The following is a 27,295-nucleotide window of genomic DNA, read 5'->3' as shown; positions in this document are numbered from 1 at the left end:
TTTGTGTATCACAACTTCTATATAAAATAAACAAACCTGTGAAAATTTAGGCTCAATCGGTCATCGGAGTTGGGAGAAAATAACGGGAAACCCCTCCTTGTTTCCGCACGTTTCGTCGCGTAATGGCATGTGTTAAAAATAAATCTGTAATTCTCGCTATCGAGAATTGATCTTGTTTTAATGTTTTCTCAAAAAGCAGAGCATTTCATGGAACAATATTTCAATAGAAGTCTTTCACCATTACCCTCTGTAAACCATGTAAGTTATTTGTAAATCTGTGAATTTTTTTGGGGGGCTTTGTCCAATGGCTTTAAGGGTTGCAAATCTAAAGCCAATGTTTTGATACGTAAACAATGGTCGTCAACTTTGGGTGAAGGAAGGGGGGTACAAAGAGTCTGACCTGAAAATTGTTGAAAACCTTTGACGGTGACTTTGACGGGATAGATTTCTTTAAAAAAGAAATGGGGGGGTTGATCAAAGAAAAATTAGACTATCGCTTGACTTGAACCTGTAAATTATTTTGTTAATATTTTCTGTTTGAGAAAAAATACACTTTTTACTTTTGCTTTTTCTTGATTGCTGCCGCTCAAATAATATGTTTAAACAATAGTTAGTGGCCTGACATTTCAACGCTAGCACAGTCTATCTGGAATGCTAAATAATAAATATCAACAAAATCTAAAATAAAAATAAACCTAAATAAAAACGAAGGTATACAATCTCTTTTAAGTCTATTTGCTTTGGGGTATTGCTGTTGTTCATCATAGCGGTGAATTCCATGTATTTTGTGGCCTTGTTTTCTTATGCAATACTAAATAAATAGTAGTCGCCTATCTGTACATATATTATGCTGTGCATGTTAATAAGACAAATGTTTTATTGAAAAGTTAGATTTGCATATTGATATTTAACATTGAAAATGTTAGGTTTTTTTTAATCCAGATATTTTATTATCTTGCTACAGTTTAACTTCACTCAGCAAGAAAACATTTCCAAGTAATTTTTATGGAATTGAATGTACCTCATTGTTTTGGAGAAATTTTGCCTTGGTGTTTGCCAGACTTAAAGGCAGTGAACACTATTGGTAATTACTCAAAACAATTGTTTGCATAAAACCTTACTTGGTGACGAGTAATGGAGAGCTGTTGATTGTATTAAACATGAGAACAGGCTCCCTCTGAAGTGACGTAGTTTTTAAGAAAAAAGAAATTTTCCACGAATTTGATTTTGAAACCTCAGATTTAGAATTTGAGGTCTCGAAATCAAGCACCTGAAAGCACACAACTTCGTGTTACAAGGGTATTTTGTCTTTCATCGCGCAACCTAGATGACGAATTGAGCTCAAATGTTCACAGGTTTGCTATTGTATGCATATGTTGAGATACACCAAGTGAGAAGGCTGGTCTTTGACAACTACCAATAGTGTCCAGTGTCTTTAATGAAAGGGTGTACAGATTTAGAGATGCAGAAAAGAAACAGATAGACAAATTGTCAAAAACAACCTCCCCCCTTAAAAAACCTGCATTCACAATTCCAACAGAAAACCAAACAATGCCAATAAATTACTGAGAAGGCTGGTCTTTGACAATATACTGAGAAGGCTGGTCTTTGACAATTACCAATAGTGTCCAGTGTCTTTGAAAAGAGGCTCTAAATTTTAATTTCAGTTTTGTGATCGACTCATTTTCCAATGTACTGTGTTTGAAAAATCTTAAATGTTTGATGTAGTCGCACAAGTTTGTTGTCTGTGCATTTTTGAAAAGGGAATTACCAAGTCACTCACGAAATCCCAATTGTTTTTGATGATCTGTTCACGACATTTTTTCTTGGAGCACCTTCACATGCCAGTAGTAGCAGTTTGTCATTATAAGATATATAAAGACTATTAAGCGCAAGTATTGCAGGTTTTTTTTCTAGAAGATCTTTTGAAACATTGTATAATAAAACAATGATTATGTATCATGAAATCAATTGTAATTTATTATTAGATCAATCTCAATATTTTCAATAAAATAACACAGTTTGTTTAATATTTCATTATTTTAAAAGAATGTTTTATTCTCTCCAATCATGTTCTTTATTTTAAATGTGGTAATTTTTATTGTTAATGAACAGTTTTATATCCCCCCACATTGGCAGAAGGACCACCCCCCCCCTCCCCGGCTCACACACCCAGATGCTGCCAACAAACTCTTTCCCTTTCAGTAAAGAATTCCCCCCCCCCATAAACAAAGTATTTTAAACAAAAATGTAAAAGAATTGTGAAATTCCCATCAGAACACAATAAAGACACAACAGTTGGTGATGGGGGAGGGGTGCACCATGCCTACAGTTTGCCGTTGGAAGAGGCGAACCTGCCACCACAAAGATGAAAACACTTGGCCTTTGTTCTGACCAAACCTTCAGTTATCTAGTTGGATTGATGTAGAGAGTTTGTACACCTCTACAACTTTGTCATTTCTATTGGATTTATCTCCACACGAAATCTTCATGGAATTTTATTCCTTGGAAGAAGTAATTAATTACCTAGGCCCAGCTACTTTAAGCACAAAAAATGGCTAAGCATAATAACAGATGGTATCTAGCTTGCTTCTTTTTGCTTAGCAGGATATTTCTATGCAACTGACTGAAATCGGGCACTGGTTGTAAATTTAAATAATATCTATGTCAAAGAAATACAAATCTTCCTGGCTTGGAAGATTGTAGGTCCCTTATTTGAATGAAAATAAGAAAACAATAAGATAGCCTAGCTTTGCACTTGCACAGCAATGAACAAGCAATTTATTCATGGAATGTCACTCGTTATAGGTTCTCACTCGTGAGTGGACTTAAACTAGTCTATTAGATTTGCATAATGACAGCTTTATGCAAATGATGTCACATGCGCAGTCAAGCTTAACCGCAGCTTTTTGTCAAGTACAACTTTCAGAATGTCAGATATGTCAACTTCGGTCGTCTGCTGCGTTCCTTTTAAACAAAGTGGTGTGATTCTTAGATGTAGGGTGTGGTGAAATGCAATGTGCAAGAAGGATGGCTCAAAGATTGAAGTTACATCTTTGTTTTCGGTCTTTTGGCGCAACATAGAGCACAATGTAAGTAAATATTTCGTTACTTTGTTCTTATATTTGATTTTGTAGATGTACGTTAGACTCACTACCGTACCGAGTCGGCAGCTGACGGCACCGGTGTTCCTGTCGGCCTGGTACGGTCCAGGGTTTACCTTTTTCACGGTGACTCGCATGGCAAGTTAGCTTGTAATTTTCACTAGTACAAAAGCTTCTTCGCTTAAATGCATGTCAATATTTCAAACAAAATAGAGAATCCTTTGAACATGAGTTTATAAACACGTCTGAGCTAGACATATCCGGACAATTTGAAGCATTTTTGTTTTGACTTGGGTCCTCTCTGCCCCTCAGACGTTTTAAATATTTGCCAATATATTATTTTGTATACAGTTACAACCGGTCGTATCATGTATGTGCTCCAGCCACAATAATATGTGTGTGATTTTTATGAATTTTATGAATTTTTCACTCTTTATTCGTGTCATCTATCGCTTTTTTGTCGTGCAAGAATGGAACGTGCACATCGGTAAAAATAATGGGAGGGAATGTAATGAGAATGTGAAAGCTAGGCTGAGTTAATTCATACCATATTGACTGAAATATGTGCAGCATTTTGTTTATGATGTTGGGAAGGAAAATAAAAAATTATAACATTTCCTTCCTCCGTGGTCAAACGAAGTTGATGTAGAAATAGGTAACACAAATTGAAGACCATGGAGGAAGGAAATATTCCTCCATGCAATGACACAGTGTGCCAGTGGGTGATGAAAGTCATTTTTTGAATAGTCTACAATTTCACTCTGTTTCAAATGTCAATACAGGCCTATCACAAAGCAATCTGAGCTTTTCGCCAGCCCTGTAATTTTCACGTTCAATGTGGACATTATTTGATTGTTTATGTTTTCTTTGCTGGGCGGCCGCGGCATGCCCTCGCATTAATGAATTATACACATTTTTGGGAGTTGACAAGTTCTTATCAGCGACCGTTAAGACGAACAACAGCGCCCTCTGTCTGAACTTTATCCACATACTACGCACGCGCAAATCAATTAAGTCACTGTCAGGGTGTGATTGATGTTTATTTGTCATGTAAACGACACCGGGGTGACTGCTTAGCAACGTGTCCAGCGTCCCGGTGTCATGCTAATACAAAATAGACACTGTGTGGTGGCGGGGTGGGTTTGAACTGCACATGGATGGATAGGGGGGCCATAGAACTAAAATACAATAGAAAACAATGGCTTATTTGGTCGATAATCATGTTGTCACTACGTCCTTCAAAGATAACACACAAAAAACGGAGGATTTGGGTGCAACCAAGTGAAACAACTTGGTGTATTTCTCTGTATGACTACACCATACAAAACCCTCGTGTAGTTTTGATTAATTTAATGGCTGTATAGCTACTAAAACATTGGCAGTGGACTATATAACGGCAGAAACATAAACAGTGCGTTAAACTACTCATGCCATTTGGTAGAATAAAACTCTACAAAGGATAATAAAAAGTTGTGGTGAAGTAGGCAGCGATGTCCGTCACGGGTTCACGCCGTAGTTCATCTGTATCCTTCGGTGGTACTTCGATGCGATCAGACGCAACATGGCTCACCCAGAATGGCACACACAACATGGGCAAAGGAGAAATGCTATTTACAGGTAAGAAGAGACTATATTATTATATAGTTGATAATAAAGAAATTAAATAAATAATACAAAATAAGGTTGACACTTTTAATAGTCATATTTTTAAATTAAATTACTGCATTTTTTTTTGACATAATATTGTTCACGTTTTGTTCTTTTTTTTTTGGGGGGGGGGGAGGGGGGGGGTCAGTTTGTGATTTTTATTTTTAGATTGAGAGTCTGCTGGTTTGTTTTGTTATTGTTGTGAGTTTTTTGTGCGGGGGGGGGGCGGGGTTGGCAGTTAGAAAGTAGCTAAAGTGCATGTCTGTGAAACAATGCAATCCAAAGTTTAAGAAGCTCAAGCAAAATGTAAGTTGGTTTTGAAATGTCATTCCTTTTCATTACTGAAACATTAAATGTAAGCATTTAAAGTGACTTTTAATTTGTATCCACATTCAATCTATTCTCTTGGTGTTTTTAGAAAACTTTTGATTAAATAATCAAATCTGTTATTTCAGGACCAGGCGGAGTTCGTAACTATCGACCACACGTTGTGACCGATGATAGAATGGTCGGAATTGGTACAATGTCTCAGGAGGGTACCAGTGAACTGCGTTATATATGGAGAGGAGGTCCTGGTTCCCCGCACCCTGTCTCCAGGGGGAAGTGGGCGGGGGAAATAGGGTGGCTCGTCCCTCCCTATGTAGACTGGAAGAACTTCACAAGTGGGAAACAAATTAAGGTAAATTTATTATTTGAGAAAAGTTGGTTCTGGGTTCTAGTCCAGCTCGACCTAATATGAACTTAGGACAATTTAGATTTTAAAAAGAACTTGTTGGAAGATTTATAAACGAATTATATTCATTCCAATCTTGTTATCTTTGAAGTTCGAATAGTCTTTAAATGCCAAGGGAATCTATCATTCTACACTCTAATACTCTTAAAATGATGTTTTAAAGGCAAATACAGCTTACATTTTTGACCTGATGATGAATTGTTCAACTTTTACAGATGGGAGATTTCAGAAAAGCGCAGGAGGAGAAAAATACCCACAGATTTCAAGAGCCTTGGTAAGTAACTGATACACTTTTCTCAGCTATGATTTGTCCAGGATTTTATAGAGGTTAAACTATTTTCATGATCTCAAATTTGTTTTAAAGATGCTAATTTTGCATGGGGAATCAGGAATAGTTTGTGTGATTTGCCCTTACACCGATGTGTTTGAAGCATTATTCTTAGTACTTTCCTGAATCTTGTGTGAAAAAAATTTGAAAGTTATATCACTCATGTGGGATTCGAACCTATGACCTTTGACATTCTAGAGCCATGTTTTCCTAGCAGATCAGCCAACCTGTTGGCTAAAGGCAGTTCAAATTCTATATTTTATCGGGGGTACCACAATGTATTAAAAGATGTTGAACTTTCCAAGGTTAAGAAAGATAAAACAACTATTGTCTAAATTTCAACTCTAGATTAACTTTTTTCTTTGCATTTATTTTACAGGTATCCAGCACCGAACCATCCCGATTATCCCAAAATGTTCCCTCAGACAAACTATTACAAAACCCACAATACCAGTCCATACGCAGGCAATCAGCATCACAGTGCGCCTATGCGGCGCCCTCACACTGTGGCGTCTTACCAACAAGAACATCATGGAAGCTTTCCGAGTCTATCAGATGGGGGTAGTAGACCCCAAAGCGGACATAACTCTCTTTCATCGGGAAGTGACCGATCAGGCTTTAGGAGATCGCAAAGTCAAAGCAACTCTATGTATAGTATCCATCCACCAAGTCTACGTAGTAGTAACTATGCAAACCAGTCTGGTAACCCGTCTCATCATTCACAAAGTAACAGAGGGAGTGCTGTGTCAAGGAACTCTCGGCAAGGTTCGAAGAGATATGGGTCAACACCCTCGGCAACGCAAACCACAGATTTTAGCAACGCTTCTTACAGATCATCGCCAGGAAAACCAGAGTATTGAGTTTAAACCTAGTATCAAGACTTAAATAAGCTTGGACTTGGATCGATCATGAGGTGGGCTGTGGCTGAGTAGTTCAGAGCACCAGGCTCAAGCACGTACTAAACTCGCGGGCTCTGTTATTTCTGATCAGCAGAGTGTGGGACGGGTTCGAGTCCTGGTCATGACACTAAGTGCTTCGTCCTTTGGATGGGACATTTTAAGCCATGTGTTCTAAGATTTGTAGGGCATGTCAAAGAACCCAGAACACTTTTTATCAAGGAAGAGTAGGGATTAATCCTTGTGTTATTGGTGAAAACCCTTGTTGATACCCTTGTTTACATGTTTCCTCAACTAAGTTTCAGTGGTGGATAATCTGCAAGCAATTTATACTTAAATGATAACATAATATTTCATATCATTTTTGCAATATTTGAAGTGCATTTCTTTATAAAGGTGTTTGAAAAAATTGCATGGTGTGAAGTGATTAATTGTGCAAGAATTATTTTTATATTAAATGGTGTATCGAAAATTTTTGCAGTATCTGATGGACTTATACATTTCTGTGGAAATGAAGTGTGCTTTGGTATTTTTTGCCAGCTGCATAGACAAGATTTAAACAATCAAGTAATAGACCGCAATGAAACTCACTGGGTAATTTTTCAATAATTTGGGGTGGAACAAAGTACATGGAAGTGTGCTCTTTATTTTAAATCTATTTTTAAAATATTTTAAATTGTTGCGATTTTGGATGATCCTTTTTATATAGTAGTAGAGCAGATTTCGATTCTTTAAAATACACCACCAAATGTTTATCACAAACCAAAATACTTTCATTTGATGCTGGTATTATTATTTCTTGTTGTAAATGTGGTTGTGATTTTCCAGCTTGGTTTTGCATAAAGTTAAAACATTGTGCAATGTTTCAAACAAAGTTTTCAGTATTTGCAGCACTTGTTTTTGTTAATATTGCAATTCAGTGAATAAATTATTAAATAAAAATTGAAGTCAATCAAGCTCATTGCGTTTTGTTTTTTTCTTGCTAATAACTCAAGTCAATGTTATACATTTATCATGAAAAATTATCATGAACCTTGGCAGGAAAAGGCTTTGTAAATTCTTAACTAATCTTGCAAAACAAAGAGTTAGGACTACTCCTTAAACATATTATGATTTGTACTGTCTATAGCTATAGGGCAATCTGGGCTGTCAAAGTTGTGGGTTCAAATCCCACCCAAGTAATATTTTATTACATAATTTGGGAAAGTACTGAGTATACAGTGCTTACACACAACGGTGTAAGGATAAAACCAAATATAACTGTTCCGACAGTAGGTCGGAACAGCTAACTTAATATAACAAGACTTGTTCTTTGTGTCTGGCATGTCTTGGTGTCTGACAGCCATGTCTGGACTATATTTCTGATAAATGTGGGTGTCACATTTGATTAATAACCACAACGCCACAGGTTGTTGTCAGGCAATATTTACTGGTCCAATTTGGTGGGTGGACTTTGTACTCTCTCACCACTCAATGTAATGAGATTATATGGCAATCAATTCAACAAGTTAAAGGTATTATACAGGATTAAAAACTAGGATTGGTATTGCGTGTATAAGGACCCATCCTATGATTTCACCAAACTCTTCCTAACTTGGGATTAACCTTAGGACTAATCACGAGCCAATTTCTGTATCCATAGACTCTAGGATGCATTAAACCCATCCAATGCTAGGACAACTTAATCATCCTAACCCGAGAGAGGATTAAACCTAGCACTTTGTGAAAAAGTATAGGTAAACCCTGGTGTTTTGGGTTAAAAAAGAAAGCACCCTTGTTTACAGGTTTCCTCAGGCTTGCGAGCTACAGTGATTAAAGTAAGGCATCCATCCTTGGTTTCCTTACCAGAAATATATACATGTAATAATAATCACACTAATAGTATTAATAATCACACTAATAATAATAATAATCACACTAATAATAATAAAGCCTTAGTTTTGAAGAAACTCAACGTGGAAATTATTTAATAAATTATCCAAAACAACCCACCCTTGCTTCATCCCTTAAAAGTCAGTGGACACTAATGGTAATTGTCAAAGACTATAGCCTTCACAGGTGGTGTATCTCAACATAAGCATTAAATAACAAGCCTGTGAAAATTTGAGCTCAATCGGTCATCGAACTTGCGAGATAATAATGAAAGAAAAAAACACCCTAGTCACACAAAGTTGTGTGCGTTTAGATGGTTGATTTCGAGACCTCAAGTTCTAAATGTGAGGTATCGAAATCAAATTCATGGAAAATTATTCTTTCTAAAAAACTATGGCACTTCAGAGGGAGCCGTTTCTCACAATGTTTTATACCATCAACCTCTCCCCATTACTAGCACCAAGAAAGGTTTTATGCTAATAATTATTTTGAGTAATTACCAACAGTGTCCACTGCCTTTAATGTAAAAAACACAAATCAACAAATAAATTACCCTTGAACGGCTATAAATCTTTATAGCATATATTTTATTCTTCTTATCTCTTCTTGTATAAATACAGAAATATTCTGACATTTAGAAAAAATCAGGCAGAGATTTCAAGTTCAAGTGCTGAGAGTTACAGTAAGGCATAGATCATGCTGATTATAAACAATGATGAAAAATACAAATACAGCAGTATAAGAAATGTAAAAACAATTAACTTCATAGAATTTCCGTACATTACACGTTGTTAATATTTTTTAATAACTTTTGTTCACATACATTGAAGAAGTTAGGAGTGCAAGACATGATAATGTGCTTCAGAAGTAAAAAAAAAAAATCCTTCTTTACAATTTCCTCCTCTTTTTATATTGACTTTTTTTATGTTCTCATCTCATAATTGATAATTACATGTTAATTGGTTGTTGCAACACCTTTTGCAAACAGCTGCAAAATCTGACATAATATTTCCACTAAAACTAAAAGGTCAAAGTAAAGGTCGTGTCATGAATTGACATTTTATCAGCCACCACCAAAATAAACACAAATTAAGTAAGACAAACTTTATAATTTCTAAAATATACACTGAACATAACTTTTGTTATAATTTTTTTAAACATTTACCCCAAATAAAATCTAATACAGACTAAGTTCAGGCTACCTTGTAAGTAAGAAAGTAAGATAAGTTGACTCTGTTGGTCATGAGAAAAAAATAGGTTTTTTTTTCTCAACAAGTATAAACTAAATTCAGCTGAAACTTTCACATCACATGTGACTTTTATTGTTTGTATCTTTCTTGAAAATTCAATAAATCAGCACTGCGTTGAAATAAAAAGACCCTGCCTTTAAGTTTTATTAAAACAATCCCATTTTGTACATGCCATATTGTTAGTAAAGAATTAAAACACCGAGTTATAATTATAAAACTCAACACGGCAACAAATCAAGTTTGGACAATCATATGTGATCACATGAGATCAAGCGAAATTAGTTATTTGTCGACCCATGTAACTCTACTTTTTTTTCTTTTTTTTTAAAGCTAAGAGCATAATATATGCTTTAATACTATTAAAACCCGTGTTGATACCACCTATGGTTCAACAGTTTTGGTAGAAAATTCAATAATTGCGAGATAATACAACTGAGAAAAGGGGTTTTAATTTGAATTGTAAAGTGAATATACATGGTATATACATTGTATTCCAATGCTAATTCTAACCCCTTTTTGATGTTGTAAGGTAGGAAGTTGCTGATATAAAATGTAAATTTATTTTGTCATTGAAATTTAACAACAAAAACATTTGAGAAATGTTTACCCCCATTATTTGGCTTGTTTCTCCATACTGACATTTCCAACATATTACTCATTAAAGCTTGATCACATATATTAACTATTCCCTTTGTGGACAGGAGGAAATAACTTCTAGTTAAGGTTAATGTTTTTCTAGATCGATGTCAAGGTTGACAAAAATGTCATAATTTTTCATAATCCATGAATATAAATTTACAGAGTACATTGAATTGTTTAACTACACTGATTAATTCAGGAATTGATTTTTTGAAAAGTTCAAAAGGCAGCTTTTTTAGGACTCGCCTCCCACGAGTTCCAAAAGAATTCTCTTGTAGTCACCAGATGTGTCTCCCTGAAAAACACAAGAAAACAGTAATATGACCAAACAAAATTTATAAAGGAGGAATGGTTGAAGATTTAGGGTTTATGTGTTCTCCAACTGTGGGCCTAGAAGGCAGTTCTTGTTAAAAATCTGGCCCCCTCCCCCGTTACACCATGATAAACACCAACAGACCCATGCTACTTCAGCTCAGGAGCCCGAGGTCAGTGATTTTAGTGTCAGGCCAGTAAACTCAAGATCAGGGCCCAATTTCATAGAGCTGCTAAGCACAAAAATTTGCTTAGCATAAAAATTTGGCCTTCATAAAAACAAGATTTCCTACCAAAATCCCTTGGATTTTCAGGATAAGCAAACAACAGCTGAATACCAGTAACGGGCAATATGCATCAAATGAAAATTTTTATTGGTAATCATGTTTTTATCAAGGAAGAAATTTATGCTAAGCAAATTTTTGTGCTTAGAAGCTCTATGAAATTGGGCCTTGACAAGCTTACTGTATATTTTATATGTAAAATGTAAACTATTTTTTGTAGAAATTTATTGTCATTTGTACTGTAATTTGGCCATTGGCCACGAGTGTAAAGAAAACAAACTTTCAAAAAACTAACTATCCGATGGTCTTGTATTTTTTTCAATTGAATGACGATATAAGAGGACAGCAAAACAAAACACCAAGCACAAATGATATTCGGAACTTCAGAATGTACTCTTTAAAAGCAGAACCCGTTTATAACAGTGCTATTTATAGCGAGGATCGACTGTATATTAAGGGATGGCTACTTACCGCGATGAATTTTCCCAGAGTCTGTTTATACTCTTTGTAGAATTCTTGTTTGATCTCAACCATATCAATCTCACAGCGAGAGACGACGACACGGACAAGGGTATCATCGTCTGTTCCAAGACCCTAGAGGGATAGAAAGACAAAACACATCAAACAAATTACAAAATAACAATAATAATAATTGTAAAAGCAATAATGGCTCATATAGTGCTCATATTTGTCACTGAGTGACGCTTAAGGCAATTCACCGTCTAATTATACGATACCACCTGATTGATCATTTCAAGACGATGCAACTTTTTGTTTCAATTTTTTAAATCAGTTTTCAATGCTTATTTTGTCTTTACCTTCATAGATTTATGCAGCTTCTCTGCAAAGTACTTTGGTGAGCTCCGTACACATGCCACTGTGGAATAAACAAACGACTTGATTAATATCACATTCTAGAAACTTGGACGCACTTTGTGAAGGACTACACTCTTCATGGATAAACCATATATTGAACAGCTTTCCTTGCTACATGAGGTAAGATCTTCATCATTCTAACCTTCACACACCCCCTCTCAACTCCTCCCTACCCCCCCCCTGCCTATTGTCAGCAATCCTTTCTCAAGATCACCCGACATCTCCTGTTTGATGGACTGTTTAATCCAACCCCCAACCCCCCCCCCCCACCACTCCCCCCCTTCATCGGTCTAACTCTACCTACCTATTGTCACGTTCCTTTCTTAAGGTCACCTGACATCTCCCATTTAATAGACTTTTAAATGCCCCCCCCCCCCATTCCCCATGGGTGAAACCCCCACCTACCTATTGTCAGCATTCCTATCTCTAGGTCACCTGACATCTCCCATTTAATAGACTGTTCAATGCCCCCCTCTCCCCCTCTCCCCCCCCCCCACTACCCATGGGTGCAACCCCCACCTACCTACATTGTATTGTCAGCATTCCTTTCTCTAGGTCACCTGACATCTCCCATTTAATAGACTGTTCAATGCCCCTCCCTACTCCCTCCCACCTCATGGGTCTAACTGCACTTACCTATTGTAAGCATTCCTTTCTCTAGGTCACCCGACATCTCCCGTTTGATGAACTGTTCCCCCTCCCCCTTCCCACACACCTCATGGGTCTAACTCTACCTACCTATTGTCAGCATTCCTTTCTCTAGGTCACCTGACATCTCCCGTTTGATGGACTGTTCCCCCTCTCCCTTGCCACACATCTCATGGGTCTAACTGTACCTACCTATTGTCAGCATTCCTATCTCTAGGTCACCTGACATCTCCCATTTAATAGACTGTTCAATGCCCCCCTCTCCCCCTCTCCCCCCCCCACTACCCATGGGTGCAACCCCCACCTACCTACATTGTATTGTCAGCATTCCTTTCTCTAGGTCACCTGACATCTCCCATTTAATAGACTGTTCAATGCCCCTCCCTACTCCCTCCCACCTCATGGGTCTAACTGCACTTACCTATTGTAAGCATTCCTTTCTCTAGGTCACCCGACATCTCCCGTTTGATGAACTGTTCCCCCTCCCCCTTCCCACACACCTCATGGGTCTAACTCTACCTACCTATTGTCAGCATTCCTTTCTCTAGGTCACCTGACATCTCCCGTTTGATGGACTGTTCCCCCTCTCCCTTGCCACACATCTCATGGGTCTAACTGTACCTACCTATTGTCAGCATTCCTTTCTCTAGGTCACCTGACATCTCCCGTTTGATAGACTGTTCAATGGAGTATTTGCCCAACCTGCTGTATTCCTCGAAGATTGCTCGGAGTTGAGGGAAGCTTCTTGAGGCTAGGATCACGTTGAACTGCGACTCATCGGTTCCCCATCGTTTCTCTCCAGCTTCCCACAATGCCTGAACATCAGTGGGAAAAAAAGGTAAACTCTCAATGGAATTCTCAATAGAATGAACTCCCTCCAAATCTCTGACTAGTGACTACTTGTACCATAGAGTTATGTATAAGAGCTAGAGGGTGCACTGGCCTATATACGCGACCCGGCATGCGTGCAGGCCGCCATTTTATAAGTTAAACAGGCATTGCTTAGCGTGTGTTTGTGCGGCCATTTTGTAAGTTGAAAATAAACACAAACTCAATAAACACAAACTCCAAAGTGTGTTTCTTTTTCAACGCGTGTACAGAATGGCGCGCACAAGTCTCCTTGCAGTCCCGTCGCGTTTGTGCAAGAAGCATCACCAGCGCGCCCTCTAGTTCTTACATATAACTCTATGAATTGAACCAGCTTCAAAACTTATTTGAAAACCCATTTTTGTGCATAAAATATCATCTATTTGACTCATGGTAAGCCCACTTGCTTCTCCATCTCTCCTATGACAGAAGTGTCTTTTAGACCGATGTGGGCATTATAAATAGGCACTATTATTAGTATTAGTTATACCATATTGTGCGCAACTTTAGTGTAAGTCATTTACTCACTGAACAGGGCAGGGGAAAAGTCACAAGATTGTTGCAGAATGTGGAAATCAAAATGTAACTTTCTTTAAGGTTATAATTTGGGGTTGAACACCAAAAAACATTTTCTTTAGCAGGACTTGAACCTGCGACCACTGAATTATCGTGCGGGTTAAAGATGCTATGTCAGATTTTTTGCCCTAAACATTAAAAAACATTTAAAATAATTTGAGTGAATGGTATTTCAAAGAGTATCACCCGCTCGAATAAAAGTTTAACTTTTACTTTTAATGGTCAGGAACCAAGACAAAAATTTAAAACGTTTCTTATAAAACACATAAGAATTTTGAGCACTTTATTTCACTGCTACTAATAATTGGCAAACTTTTTCGAGCAATGGCTCAAATGAAAGCTTGTTACTTTCTCGACCCCCACCAAAATACCTATTAAATTTTAAAACAAAATTTTTGGGTCAAATCGGCCAAAAATTTGACAAAGCATCTTTAACAACTGAGCAATCTAGCCCGACACTTTACCAGCCTGATGTTAAAATACACTGGCCTTGGTCCAGTGTAAATTTCGAGCCCTGCTGTATTCACGACCGGTGAAAATCTGTGACTAAACGTTTCCTGTACCTGAGCGTCTGCCTTTGCTTTAGCCATGTCCACTGTGTCAGTTTCTTGGCGAGCTCCTTGGGTCATAGAAACCAAAAGACGCTGAAAATGTCCAGATGTTTCAGATATCACATCCTTCTCAAGATTCCTTGCGAATTCTAAACAATGAAAGAAAAACAAGTGGTTAAAAAAGATCAGTATAACTTTTAAAGGAACATTACAGAAGTGGTTTTTGCTAACGAACCAGTTGCTGACAGTGTAAGCACATTATGTAATCCACCATATACATTAACTGACAAAAATGTAGAAGTTTAAGATCGATCGACCTTCTGGGTCACGAGAGAATAGTGAAAAACCGATTACAAATTTTGCATTGCATCGATGCCAAAATAAAAATGAATAAAACGCTCACTGAGCGATAAACTCCAAACGCGAAGTTAGATTATTTATTTCTCATCAAATATGACATTTCATACAGAAATATTTCAAGGGATGTTTTCTACTATCATCATCATTAGACCTTGTAAGTTTTATGTAAATCTGTGATCTTCACGATTTTTGTTTCTTACCAATTCTGTAACGTTCCATTTACTTTTTCAAAATGTCCACAGATTTACATTAAACAGGGTTTGAAGATAATGATAGTGGAAAGCTTCCCTTCGAATATTACTAACTAGTTTTTGAGAAATGAGTAAAACAAGTCACAAAATCATTTTGGTCTCATGAGACCAAAATGATTTTAGCAAGTAAAATCCCCTTAACCAGTTATGATATTATACCAAAACCATAGCATAACTGGTTAATACAGTTTTAAATGTTAAAACTGAGACGAAAATTATTACTTTTACTCATTTCTCAAAAACTACAGCACTTCAGTAAGTAAAATTTCAAGGGAAGCTTTCTACTATCATTATCTTCAAACTGTGTAAGTTTAATGTAAATCTCTGGACATTGTGTTTTTTGATAGGAAAAGTACATATACCCTTTAAAATAGGATTTTAAACTTTGGAAATACGATAATTATAGGAAGGTTTGCGGTAACACCATGTGGAGATAATCTCTAAGGAGTTAAAACCTATGGTTCTTTTCAGAACCACTCCAACTCATTCATTTAGAGATTATCATTACATGGTGTTACTGTAAACCTTACAAATGTTATATTTTAGTTGTAGGTTTTGTTTAGCACAGTGATTCAATACTTCTTGGGATTGTGAAACCATTCAATTGTAAATGGAGGTTTATCTTTCAGTTTCACTTAGCAAATTTAACAAATATACATATGTAGTTATTTTTATAACTAGTAATCTGTGTCAGTTTTGTTAAATTGTGAATGATCAGGAATAGTTGTGAACTGGAGCACTATAGCCAATAGTTTTAATCATACATGTAGAACCACTTAAATGTCCCAACGCTTATCAGTGCTAATAACCAAAGGTTCGGATAACCAAAAGTTCAACTACCACATATTTAACTTGAAGGGATTTTCTTATTTGCTAACCTTTTTTGTAAGCATCTTTGATGGCGTGGATTTCTTGATTTGTTCTTGTACATAAAATTTCAATCAGAACTGCTTCGTCTGTTCCAAGACCCTAAACAAGAGAGAAAAAAAATATTCAAACAAATCGATCACCAGAAGGATTTATTAACACTAAATAGTAAACTTGCGGATACAACCATGTATAGTGTCTCTTTTGTGTGAGTGTTGTCTTTGAAAAGAGCCGTTGTGGTCTTGACGTTTCGACTGGTATACTCTGCTCGTCTCATTTTCTTCACACCATGCGAAGCTTCAAACAACAAATCGATGACACAAAACATGAAAACTGTCTCCGACTTTTTGTCAGCTCTACCAGTCCTGTACAATATCTTTAACTAGAAACACTTGTCTTCAAGATTTGAATGCTTTCTTTATTCTACCCATACCTTCATTGCTTTCCGCAGTTGTCTTGCGTCAAACTGTGGCTGTGTTGCCATCATATCCAAGACAATGTCTTCAAATTTACCCTTCAGCTCACTCTTAAGATCCTTAATCAAATCCTGCAAAGAGAAGTCACACAAACAATTCGTACATGAAACAGCAGTTGTGGGATGTCTAAACCATCATGAAACAGCCGTACATTGAGGTAGGATCAGCTTTATAAACAACATGCCTGGAAATTTCATTTTGCAAAGGGCACTTCTTTTTAAAAAGCTTCAAGTCTATGGGAAATCTTTGAAGGGGCACCAAGGCCAAGACCAGGGTAACAGAGGGCGGTCTCCATGAACTCTGTACCCTCAGTGTGATTCTAGACATGAAACAAATCTCTTTCTTACCTTTCCATACATTGTTTTGAAGTCAATCAGAATCTTCTGTCTTTGTGCGTTAGAACAAGATCCCAACACAGAAATAATTGCTTTCTCATCCGTCCCTGAATAATAACAAGATATTTATTTTTATTTAACAAAGCTGATCTATTTTATACTTTCTCTCACAAAAACTATTTTTTTCCACAAAGTTGAAGCACATTAGATATCTTGTGAAACTTGGGCTAAGCTGGTACAGTTTATTTACTAGCTTACTGTCAGTACTATCTTCATATGTCGTGCAGTGGCTGAGTGGTTAAGAGCACCGGATTCAAGCTCTGATGTTTCTGATCAGCAGAGTGTGGGTTCAATTCATAACGCTCCTTAACGGTAAGCAAATTTGCGTGCTTACTGTAGCAGAACAATTTGCTTAAGCCTCAGCGTATTTCACAGGTTAGCAGAAAAATTGGGAGGCCATATTGCGTGTTAACTGAGAATTTGCATTGTGACGTAATTTAAGCACCGGAAGGTTAGCATGCCTTTTTCGTGTGTGCTTACGGTTAGCAGTGCTATGAAATAGAAATTGCACAGTAAGCACAACATCAGCCGCTAAGCAGCGCGATGAAATTGGGCCCTGGTCACGCAGAGTGATTTACATTTTGTTTAAAAGCTATTCTAAATTTCTTTCAGGGTTTTACTCACCAATCCCCTTCATGGCTTTCCTAAGGATCTCAGCTTCTTTATGACCGTCAAAGTTTGCCTTCTCTCTTACAGTCCCTGTCCCCTGATCATAATGAAAAGGAAAAAAAACGGAATAGTCAGATTTTTTAGACAGCTATAGACCTTCTATTGCAACGTCACAGCTCAAGTTTTTGCCAATCGTGGTTGGAAAACTATGGTAGGCCATAAATGCAAAACAAAAACGTATAGCCACAGTTTGTAACAATGTCACACAAATATTCCAAAACAGTGCAGAGTTTGCTGGAAACAACCCAACCAATCATGGGACCTGTTTTTTATTGAATTGAAAGTTTACAGAAAGTGTTGACCTTGGTGAAAACATATACATGTAACATGATTGAATGTTTTACTAACGTGACCGTCCATGCCAACCAGCGCGGTTAGTTTATTACAAAAACAAAACTCTTGGGCTTCAGTCTTGGATAAGTTGAATTTTGACACGCCTACTGTACAAATAATTTTATCATACACACCCGCTTAACAACAGTCTTCTTGGCAGCAGTGGATGCTATGGACATGTTAGCCATCTGCTGAGTAGGTGCAGAGGCTGCCTGCAAAATAAAAATAACAAATTTACTTTATGACTTGTATCAATTTCACTTATAACATTGACTGATGAGTTGTGGTTATTAAAAAAAAAGTTCCAGGTCTTGAACTTTGCTCTTGAAGGGGCCTGGCAAGTTTCCTCTGGAAAGGGAAAATGTAAATTTTTATTGAAAAATTGTGTAAAGGACACCACAGCAATCGCCGTGGGTGCCATGAGTTATTTTAGGCTTGAAGTTTGGCTGACAACTTCATCTAGAGTCTACCTCAATTTTTACATCTTACATAATGTATTTAATCATGGCAACATTGAAATAAATGTACTATCTATCTAAATATTGATCATAACTGTAAATTTGGGTAGATATACCACATCTATTCAGCTACATGTCAAAGCCTGCTCAGCATCTAGACCGTAAGATAAGACAGGTTTTTAAATAGATACAAATTCTCAGACAAAAATAGCACAAGATGTAAAATTTGTGGTGACTAAACATTGACCTTACAACAATAACTTTCAGTTATAACTTTCAGATAGGGCGTAATGGCCGAGCAAATTTAGAGTATGATCACAATGAAGTTCTGGTAGTTGAGTCATTGGATTGTGGGTTCAAATCCCAGTCATCACACTTGTGCCCTTATGCAAAAAGCTTTACTAAAAAGTGCTATTCACACGACAGCAATTTAACTAGGGTCCCTTGTTTAATTTTAGCATGGTTGTAAAATGTAGCAATGTTAGCCTAGATTTTGCAAGAGAACTTGGACAGTAGAAACAATTGTTGTCCTTTCACACGAGGTACATTTTGTAATATTATACAACCATGCGTCCCTTGCTATTTAAATATTTCTTGGTGTTTGTGCAGGTATAAACATTTAAGAGAGAAGAAAGTGCAGCTTGCAAGCATGCCAGACAGCACCTCTACATGGATAAGAGCAAAGGTAAGGCATCTCCACACTTCATCAAATAAAAACATTGGTCAACTGGCCAATTGACCCACTTCACCAAAAGTCATCATCAGAATAGTCTTGGAACCGCCATACTGGTGGGCAAAGTAACTGTGCGTTATTCAGTAAAGTGCGCATTTAAGGCGACGCGACGTTTACATTAACCACCAAAATGGTGAACATGGCACAGTCGCCGCGTGTGACATGGGTGCAAGGGGTCAATAGTAGTCAAAACACCTTAGAACCAGTTGAAATCAACCGCAAGTGGTCCAGCTGGTTAGTTTAGTATTGAAAAGCTTCCCCTTTTCATTTGAAATTTAGACCAGTGATAATAGGTAATGGGTGAAATAACAAGCTAGCTGGGCCTTGCTGAGACAGTCACTAAAAAAAGTTTAGGGCAACACAAGATGCAGAACATGAATCATAACGAGTTTTATTTCATGCTGGACCAAATCCACCATGTACCAAAATCCCTCTTACCTGTACGGGGCGTGGTGGCGGTGCAGTTGCCACTTGTGCTGGGGGTGGATTGTACATGGGTGAGGGCATAGGTGGCCCACCTGGGGCAGGGGCAGGGGCGTAATTAGGTTGGGAGGGTGGGCGGAAAGCTGTCGCAGCATATGCAGCTCCCTGAAAAAGAGTAAAGACATTCAATGAAAGACACGAGGATTACTTGATGTGCAGGGCTCAATCCATGAAATGCAAACAAAACCATGCAATGGATTTTTGGGAATTTGGAAGGGTTACTAGTGCGTCTTAAAAACTAGTGCCTTCAACTGGAGGGGTGCAAGCATGTTGGAAATTTGATCTTGCATAAACAGTTGGCTAAAGGCAAAATCTTTAAGTGTTATGAAATCCATTCAGGCGATTGTTAAACTCACAGTTCCCTTTGTTTAGGTCAAAATGAGGGAAGGACTGTTTTCCGAGTCTAATCTGAAACAGAATGCAGTCATGTGTGACCCAGGTTGCTCATGCATTGCAGTGACCAGAAGACTACCATGAAATAATCATTAACACAACATCATGCTGTATCTAAGGGTTGGTCAGTGTGGCACATAAACATACAGAGTACCAGTCGTAATTAGCCACAGAGGACTTCAAGGTTATAATTATTAGAGGGTTTTTTCCCAATAGAAAATTAATAAGGCGAATAGGCCTATTGAACATTTCAAAGAAATATCATGAAAATTATCCAATACACTGGAAACAAAGTTTGGCATTAACTGGAATTAATGTTTGGCATTAACATTTCTGTTCATGTACTTCAATAATTATCTATAAGGATCAATATAAACACCCTAATAATCGACAATCAAAATCAATAATGATAATATTTGAGGTTATTTCAGTTTTTATTCCAGTGGGATATTGTAGTAATTTACATTTAATATGTTCACTTTCAAATTAAAATACACTCACATAGTACCAAGGAGGCTTAACAAATAAAATACATTGTGAAGAGCAACTTGTTGACATTGCTATTGCCGTTCCAATACCAGGGGATGTGAACAACAAATTTCAACAAACAATAATTGTAACATCCTGGGGAAAATCAACAGTCAAAATAAAACAACAACACAGCATGCCAATTAGGTAGTGATATCATATACTGTAGCTGCATAGCAGAAGTATTACTTTGCGAAAAACTCCTATTTATGTACATTGTCTGTGACTGACTCCCTACTCATTTTTGCTAAGCAGACAAGTTTATTATGTTTCCTACCTAGCAGCTATATATGAAACATAGGTCAAAATCAAATAATCACTGCAAAACAAACTTTGGGCTGACAGAGTAAAAGAGGTCATAAGGTCTTAGATGACCCTTTCAAACCAGCAGGGTCATGACCAGGTGAGGTCATTTATACCCTCACCACGGCCCTCCAAGGTTTGAAACAGACGTTTAAGACTGAGTCACCACTCTGTAGTTCCCATTCATAAATAGCTTCTGTTAAAAACCTCCAAAACACTTTAAAATGCAGAACAAATCTGACAGTATTAGCCTCAGCTCCCCTCGATTCTGCATTGAATTTTTATTATGTGATGAGCGCTAATAGTTTATTGCAAAAGTTTCAAACTTGTGCTCTAAAGTTTTAAGCAATCACACGGAAGTTTCAAACTTGTACAAGCCAAATAATGTGCCCTAAAAACTAAATCGTACCTTACCATTTGCGCCCTCTTTTGACTTAATAAGGTCAAGTCAAAAAAATTAACATGGCCACATGGTCTCCTCTTGGCCAATCAGAATGGATAAACTGTTCCAGGTATTTAGAAAAAAAGAAATTCCACAATGCACAGCAAAGAACATTTCCAAACCACATTTTAAAGGCACTGTACATGTTTGGTAATTGTCAAAGACCAGTGTTTTCAATTGGTGTATCCCATAAGCATAAAATAACAAGCCTGTGAACATTTGGGCTCAATTGGTCATCGAAGTTGCAAGAAAATGATGAAAGAAAAAAACACCCTTTTTGGACGAATTTGTGTGCTCTCAGATAGGAATAAAAGACTTCTAGCGAGAAGTCTTTAATTTTTTTAGTGAGAAACTACCTCTTTCTCAAAAACTACACTAATTCAGAGGGAGCCATTTCCCACAATGTTTGTTACTATCAACAGCTCTCCAATGCTCATCACCAAGTCAGTTTTTAAGTTAATATTTATTTTGAGTAATTACCAAACGTGTACCTTCCCTTTAACACTGCAAATAGCTACTACTGCCAAAGCCTAAACACAGTTTGGAAAAGCCTCTTGTTATAATCAAGAATAACCTACGGTGAAACCGGAATGATTTGTGTATGGATCATTGTAACTTGAAGACGGTTCAGGTTGCTGAAAGAGGAATCGTAAAAGTAGCTTAACAATTCAGTATCTGATATTGTCGGGATCCCGACAAAAACTCATTTTTAGCACTTTATTTCACTGCCACTAATAATTGACGGACTCTTTCAAATGAAAGCTTGTAACTTTCTCGACCCCCATCAAAATACCTATTGAATTTTAAATCAAAATTTTTGGGTCAAATCTGCCAAAAATCATCTTTAAGAACCCAATGGAGAGAAAGACAAGATAGAGGTTTCAGTTTTAGATGTGCGAGGAAAACCCCTGAGACTTATTCCAAGGAAAACCCACGCAGTCAAACCTAATTCAAGAAGTGCCCCTGGTAGAAATCGAATCGGGGTGCCAGAGGTGGAAGATGAGGCAATATGCTAGGGCTTGTTGCTCAAAACAAAAGAGTCGTAGGAGATGACAGTCACTTTCATGCAAAACAAACAGTACATCAACTCCTTCATACCATACTTTGTCAATCTTCTCAATGATCAGCCCAGTCCTTAATTACTTTCGACTATTTTTGTCTACATGTATAATTATTTTGTGTATAGACAAGTAAGAAAGGAAATTTTCCTTCATTATAGGATCAATAACCTGAATGAATTGAAATAAATGCAATGCCTCTGTAAGACTAATCTCAAAGCATGGAAAACACAAAGACTACTTACTGCGAAGCCCATGCCTGGAGCTTGCCCCGGGGTTGGACCATATGGAAGACCAGCACCGCCACTATAAGCTGCACTCGGCATAGGCATAGAAGGAGCCTGGAAAGTATAAACAAAACAAATTGAACAACCTACCTCCGATCTTACTATTTATTTAAACCTTGCTTAAAAAAAAAACTGAATGGTTTCTGTGAATGAAATTTGGCAATGCATGCGACAATTTTAAATAACTTGACAAAGTTTATATTTGCATGAAAATAGCCTGGTCACCAGGGCCCAATTTCATAGAGCTGCTAAGTACAAAAATTTGCTTAGCATAAAATTTCTTAGCTCTATGAAATTGGGCCCTGTTCTTACTCGCAAGGATAAGGACAGGTTTTGGTTTATGTAAACACATCTACATCGGATTTAACTGCGAATCTCCAGGACCATGATGAAGGCATTGCAAGGTCAAAGGTGATTATTTCACAAGCCTCGAAGTGTGAGGTCAGATGTTCAGGCTAGAATGACTACAGCTAGCGTACAAATATATCTCAAGTTTCTATCCGTTTGTTTTCGATGTTTCCTTATTTTGTATTATTATCCAGTTCTGGATTTATGATAATTTTGTATAGTTATTCCACTTTCAAATAGATTAAATGACAAGATTAATAGGGCCTATCAGAATCTTATAAATAAATAAACTTACAGCTGGTGCTGGAGGATAGCCTGGTTGTGGAGCGGGTGGATACCCAGAAGGCGCTGCTGGCGGGGGGTACCCTCCTGGGGCTGACGCGGGTGGATAACCGCCTTGAGCTGGAGGGTAACCCGGTGCTGGAGCGGGTGGATAGCCACCAACCCCTGGTGCGGGTGGGTAACCTCCACCAGGGGCGGGAGGGTAACCGCCCCCCGCTGGAGCTGATGGTGGGTAGCCTCCACCTCCTGGTGCTGGTGGGTAACCACCACCTCCTGGGGCGGGTGGGTACCCAGCACCTCCGGGTGCTGGGGGATAACCCCCTGGAGCAGGTGGGTAACCTCCCTGTGCTGGGGGATAGCCTCCTCCTCCTCCTCCGTAATAGCTCATCGTTTACTCCTTTTTTTTAGGCTAAAAATAATGAATATTTGAAAGCAAACATTAAACTAGGAGACACTGCATCATTCATGTTTCAAACATTCATATTCTTTAAAGGAACACATTGCCTGTGATCGGTCGGGTTGGTCTTTGAAAAGCATTTGATTAGAAAGGTGTTTAAAAAGTAGAATATAATGATCCAGACAAACATGCCTCAAAATTGCACGGTTTTCCTTTTACCTTGTCGACTAACACGGTCAGCCATTTATGGGAGTCAAATTTTTGACATCTTTCCAACCATATGCATTTTATAAAAAAAACGGTTACAAACACTTTTTATAGACCAACTCGTCCGATCCAAGGCAACGTGTTCCTTTAATTTATTACAAAAAGGTTGTTTTTATTAGAATTTCTCTGATAAAGCCGACAGCTGAGTTGGGTTTTTGCCAAATAAGACCACATCGATCCGCTTGTTAAATCGTAACTATTGATAACAACTAGTAGTAGTAGCAAGTGTAGTAGTACTAATAATACTTGTGTTGTCTGTCCAACCATTTCTACCTCCATGGTGGAACGACCGTGTTGGCATATATTACTTTCATCAAAATTTGTACAGCAGTAGGTGATTGTTGGTAGGTATTATAACAGTGATGGCCAGATGCAGAATCTAAAGCTTAAAAAATTAAATAATTTAATTCTTTAATAGTGTACAAAAAAGGGGTGGGTACAGCGCCCCAGTTGAGTAAGTGAACACACAGGGTCTAAATAACTCTAAGTTACTGGTCTAACTAAGTAAACAAAACAACTATGTCTTTATCTTTCTTGACATTGCTTGAAAGGATAACAAATCCTGCCATATAAAATACCTTGTTGATATATTGTATTCAACATACCACAGTCCGCACAGAAAGTAACTAGACTAAACTCAGTTACTGGGTAAGTATTAGATTTAGAATCAGAAACTGCAAGTGCAAGTGCAATAAACTAACTCAGTAACTGCAATTCCTAAAAAATTGAAAATTTTTCTGGGTAACTCTCCGTATGGCGCCACCACTTTTTCACTCATTTTTTTACAAAAAGGGATATCTCATTGATTGAGGTTAATTTAATACAATATTTCATATCGAATGAAAAAGTGGTGGCACATACAGAAACTTTTCCAATTATCTAAATAAATGTGCCAACTGTATGTCATTACATTGCAGGCACCAAATTAAAAAACCCATCCTAAACCCGCGACTGGTGACACACACTCTGTCCTTACTCTATGCACACACTGATGATACTGGCAGTGGCAGGGTACGATAGTTCACACAATGCAGTACACGCATAAAGAGCTACACGGCTGTGCTGCTGTGTGTACGTGCAGTAATGCTGTGCGCCGTGTGCTGTGGTACGTGCAGTATGCTGTGCGCCGTGATATTTTAAGGTCATCGAAAAAGCCTCCAAAAGTCTATATATACATTATTAATTAGATTAAAACAGAATAGATCCTGGTAATTCCTAAATAGAGCTAAGCATACCTCTTCGAAAGTATCCAAGTTATTACTCAAAAAGTGTCGTTTTCCTTCGATTTTGTGATAGATTTACGCCCATCTGCCCATGTAACTATTTTGATCAAGTTGATGGAGTCAACACTGAATGGCGCCATCTAGCGGCTTCATTTTGAGAAATATTACTTTGTTATCACGTTTATCACGTTTCATTGAATATCCAATTTAGGGCGTAGTTTGTTTATTATAAACTTTAATGCCTGGCGTGCTTTTCTTTTACATTCTTTTTGTCAATCGTCACAACGTCTTTGTGAAATCAATTTTAGGTTTTCCAATAATGAACATTGTTCTGTGCAGTGAGCGACTGAGCTGATAAAAGAGGGAGGAGTTTTTGGAGGAGTATGCTCTCTCTACCTACTTTATTGTCAATAATCATAATTGATGGGAAAATAGCCTACCTTGTTTATTTATACCGCCAGCTGACTGTTTTATGAATGGAAACAGTTGCTACAACTTTCCAACACGACTGGAAAACAATTATACAGCTACTCTTCTTGAGTCGATAAAGTAAGTTTATCCTCTAGTCGGCTACTCTTCTAGAATTGTGAATGCGCTTGATCTTTTTATTTGACGTTTATATTGTTTTGTGTTGTGTACGTAGTAGAAACTATTTCCCTTCATCACATGTCTTTATAAATAAACCAAAATGAATCATTTCTCTGACGTCATTGGAAGTTTGGCGTAACAATATTCAAGCCCAAAGTTAGAACTGCTGGGCGCGTTTTTTACATTGCTATGGTTAAAATTATCAACAACGCCTAATTGGGCGATTAATGTATCAGTAGTTTTCCAGGCAAGTGACGTGTGGGGGCGTTGCGGTAGTGTCGAACGAAACTATGAATAAACACTTCTGTAATTTGAAGTTGATGGAAAAATCTGATCACTTCAATCACAGTCACAAAATCAAGAACACGGTGTGTTGCTTCGTGGAATGGTTGGGCTGGATTTTGTGTGTGTCCACTTTTACGGTTGTGCCTAATAATTAGCCTTCCAGTAATCATGGAGGAATAATTCCTCCATGCAGTAATCCACTGATGGTCGGTGTGGCAGGCAGAGGGTGCCCTAAAAAATGTTCCCCTCAGGCTAAAAGACACTCACCCCTCTCGTTCAGAGTATCCTCTTTAAAATCATCGAACAGAGATTTACAAATAACTTACAGGGGTTTACAGAAGGTAATGGTGAAAGACTTCCCTTGAAGTAAGTTATTCCGTGAAATGCTTTACTTTTTGAGAAAACGTTAAAACAATTCTCGATATCGAGAATAACGGGTTTATTTTAACATGACACGGCGAAATGTGCAGAAACAAGGGTGGGTTTTCCCGTTATCTCCCGACTCTGATGACCGATTAAGCCTAAACTTTCACAGGTTTGTTGTTTTTATATGTTGTGATACACGAAGTGGGGCCTTGGACAATACTGTTTACCGATGTTGTGCGATTGCTTTAAACATTTTCCGGGTCAAGACTAAGCAGGGGAGGATTTTTTAAAACGGGGGGCACAACGGCGCAACAAGGATTTTTTATTAGAGGGTAAACCCAAAATGGGTGGGGTCCAGGGGCCGGCCTTACGGCCCCTGGTGGGGTCCAGGGGCGAAGCCCCAAGCTCTGAGCCTTTGGCGTTCTGTGGGGTGAAAAACCATGCCTCCATCCATGTGCCTAAAACCGAGAAATAGACACACTTTTAAAGGAAATCAGATCCATTATAATAAACATTAACGGTGGGGTCCGTGGGTGAATTGCCCCGGTGGGGGTCCAGGGGGGCGAAGCCCCCGGGAGCTTTTTGCATTTTGAGGGGTGAAAAACATGCTTCACACTCTGATTGGAAATCAGATCCATATAAAATCTGGAAAAATGTCTGTAACATGGACGTTTCGGTTCAGTTGGCGAAGCCCTGGTTTGATTAGTTTTGATTAGTTTTTGATGAGACTGACAGACATTATAGTTTATAACTACTAGTATTTTTGAAATAATTATTTAGCATTCAGAATTGGTTTGCATTTGTTTATTTAGTGTGGCGCACCCATAAAGCTGTAGCTTTATATTATATGGGCACACCATTAAAAAAAACACCATCGTTTTGATGCAATTTTGTTGTAGCGCCATCATTCAATAGAGGGC

General features: G+C 37.8%; 2 protein-coding genes across 4 annotated transcripts; one reads left to right on the top strand and one right to left on the bottom strand.

Annotated features, from left to right (window-relative positions):
• The first annotated feature begins 4,342 nt into the window (after nucleotides 1-4,342).
• LOC117304072 lies at nucleotides 4,343-7,590 on the top strand. The gene is made up of 4 exons (XM_033788567.1): nucleotides 4,343-4,721; nucleotides 5,207-5,430; nucleotides 5,700-5,758; nucleotides 6,192-7,590. The coding sequence occupies exons 1-4, from the start codon at nucleotides 4,595-4,597 to the stop codon at nucleotides 6,670-6,672; spliced, it is 891 nt and encodes a 296-aa protein (XP_033644458.1). The 5' UTR covers nucleotides 4,343-4,594; the 3' UTR covers nucleotides 6,673-7,590.
• A 2,272-nt stretch (nucleotides 7,591-9,862) lies between these two features.
• Nucleotides 9,863-25,682, bottom strand: LOC117303759 (annexin A7-like). 3 transcript variants are annotated; one of them, XM_033788087.1, is made up of 15 exons: nucleotides 25,577-25,682; nucleotides 23,263-23,658; nucleotides 22,578-22,673; nucleotides 21,853-21,909; nucleotides 19,564-19,713; nucleotides 18,069-18,146; nucleotides 17,557-17,638; nucleotides 16,885-16,979; nucleotides 16,495-16,608; nucleotides 16,073-16,163; nucleotides 14,596-14,732; nucleotides 13,215-13,404; nucleotides 11,884-11,942; nucleotides 11,537-11,659; nucleotides 9,863-10,764 (listed from the first exon to the last, which is right to left on the bottom strand). In XM_033788087.1, exons 2-15 carry the CDS (start codon nucleotides 23,635-23,637, stop codon nucleotides 10,705-10,707), a joined length of 1,707 nt encoding a protein of 568 aa, XP_033643978.1. In that variant the 5' UTR covers nucleotides 23,638-23,658; nucleotides 25,577-25,682; the 3' UTR covers nucleotides 9,863-10,704. The 3 variants fall into 3 exon arrangements, with proteins under 3 accessions (XP_033643978.1, XP_033643977.1, XP_033643979.1); XM_033788086.1 differs by lacking the exon at nucleotides 25,577-25,682 and adding an exon at nucleotides 25,149-25,239; XM_033788088.1 differs by lacking the exons at nucleotides 21,853-21,909; nucleotides 25,577-25,682 and adding an exon at nucleotides 25,149-25,239.
• Between the last annotated feature and the right edge of the window lie 1,613 nt (nucleotides 25,683-27,295).

The sequence above is a fragment of the Asterias rubens genome, chromosome 20, assembly GCF_902459465.1.
Source record: "Asterias rubens chromosome 20, eAstRub1.3, whole genome shotgun sequence".
NCBI classification, from domain to species: Eukaryota; Metazoa; Echinodermata; class Asteroidea; order Forcipulatida; family Asteriidae; genus Asterias; species Asterias rubens.
The sequence above is the reverse complement of the archived record's forward strand: the minus strand, read 5'-3'. Positions and strand labels throughout refer to the sequence as shown.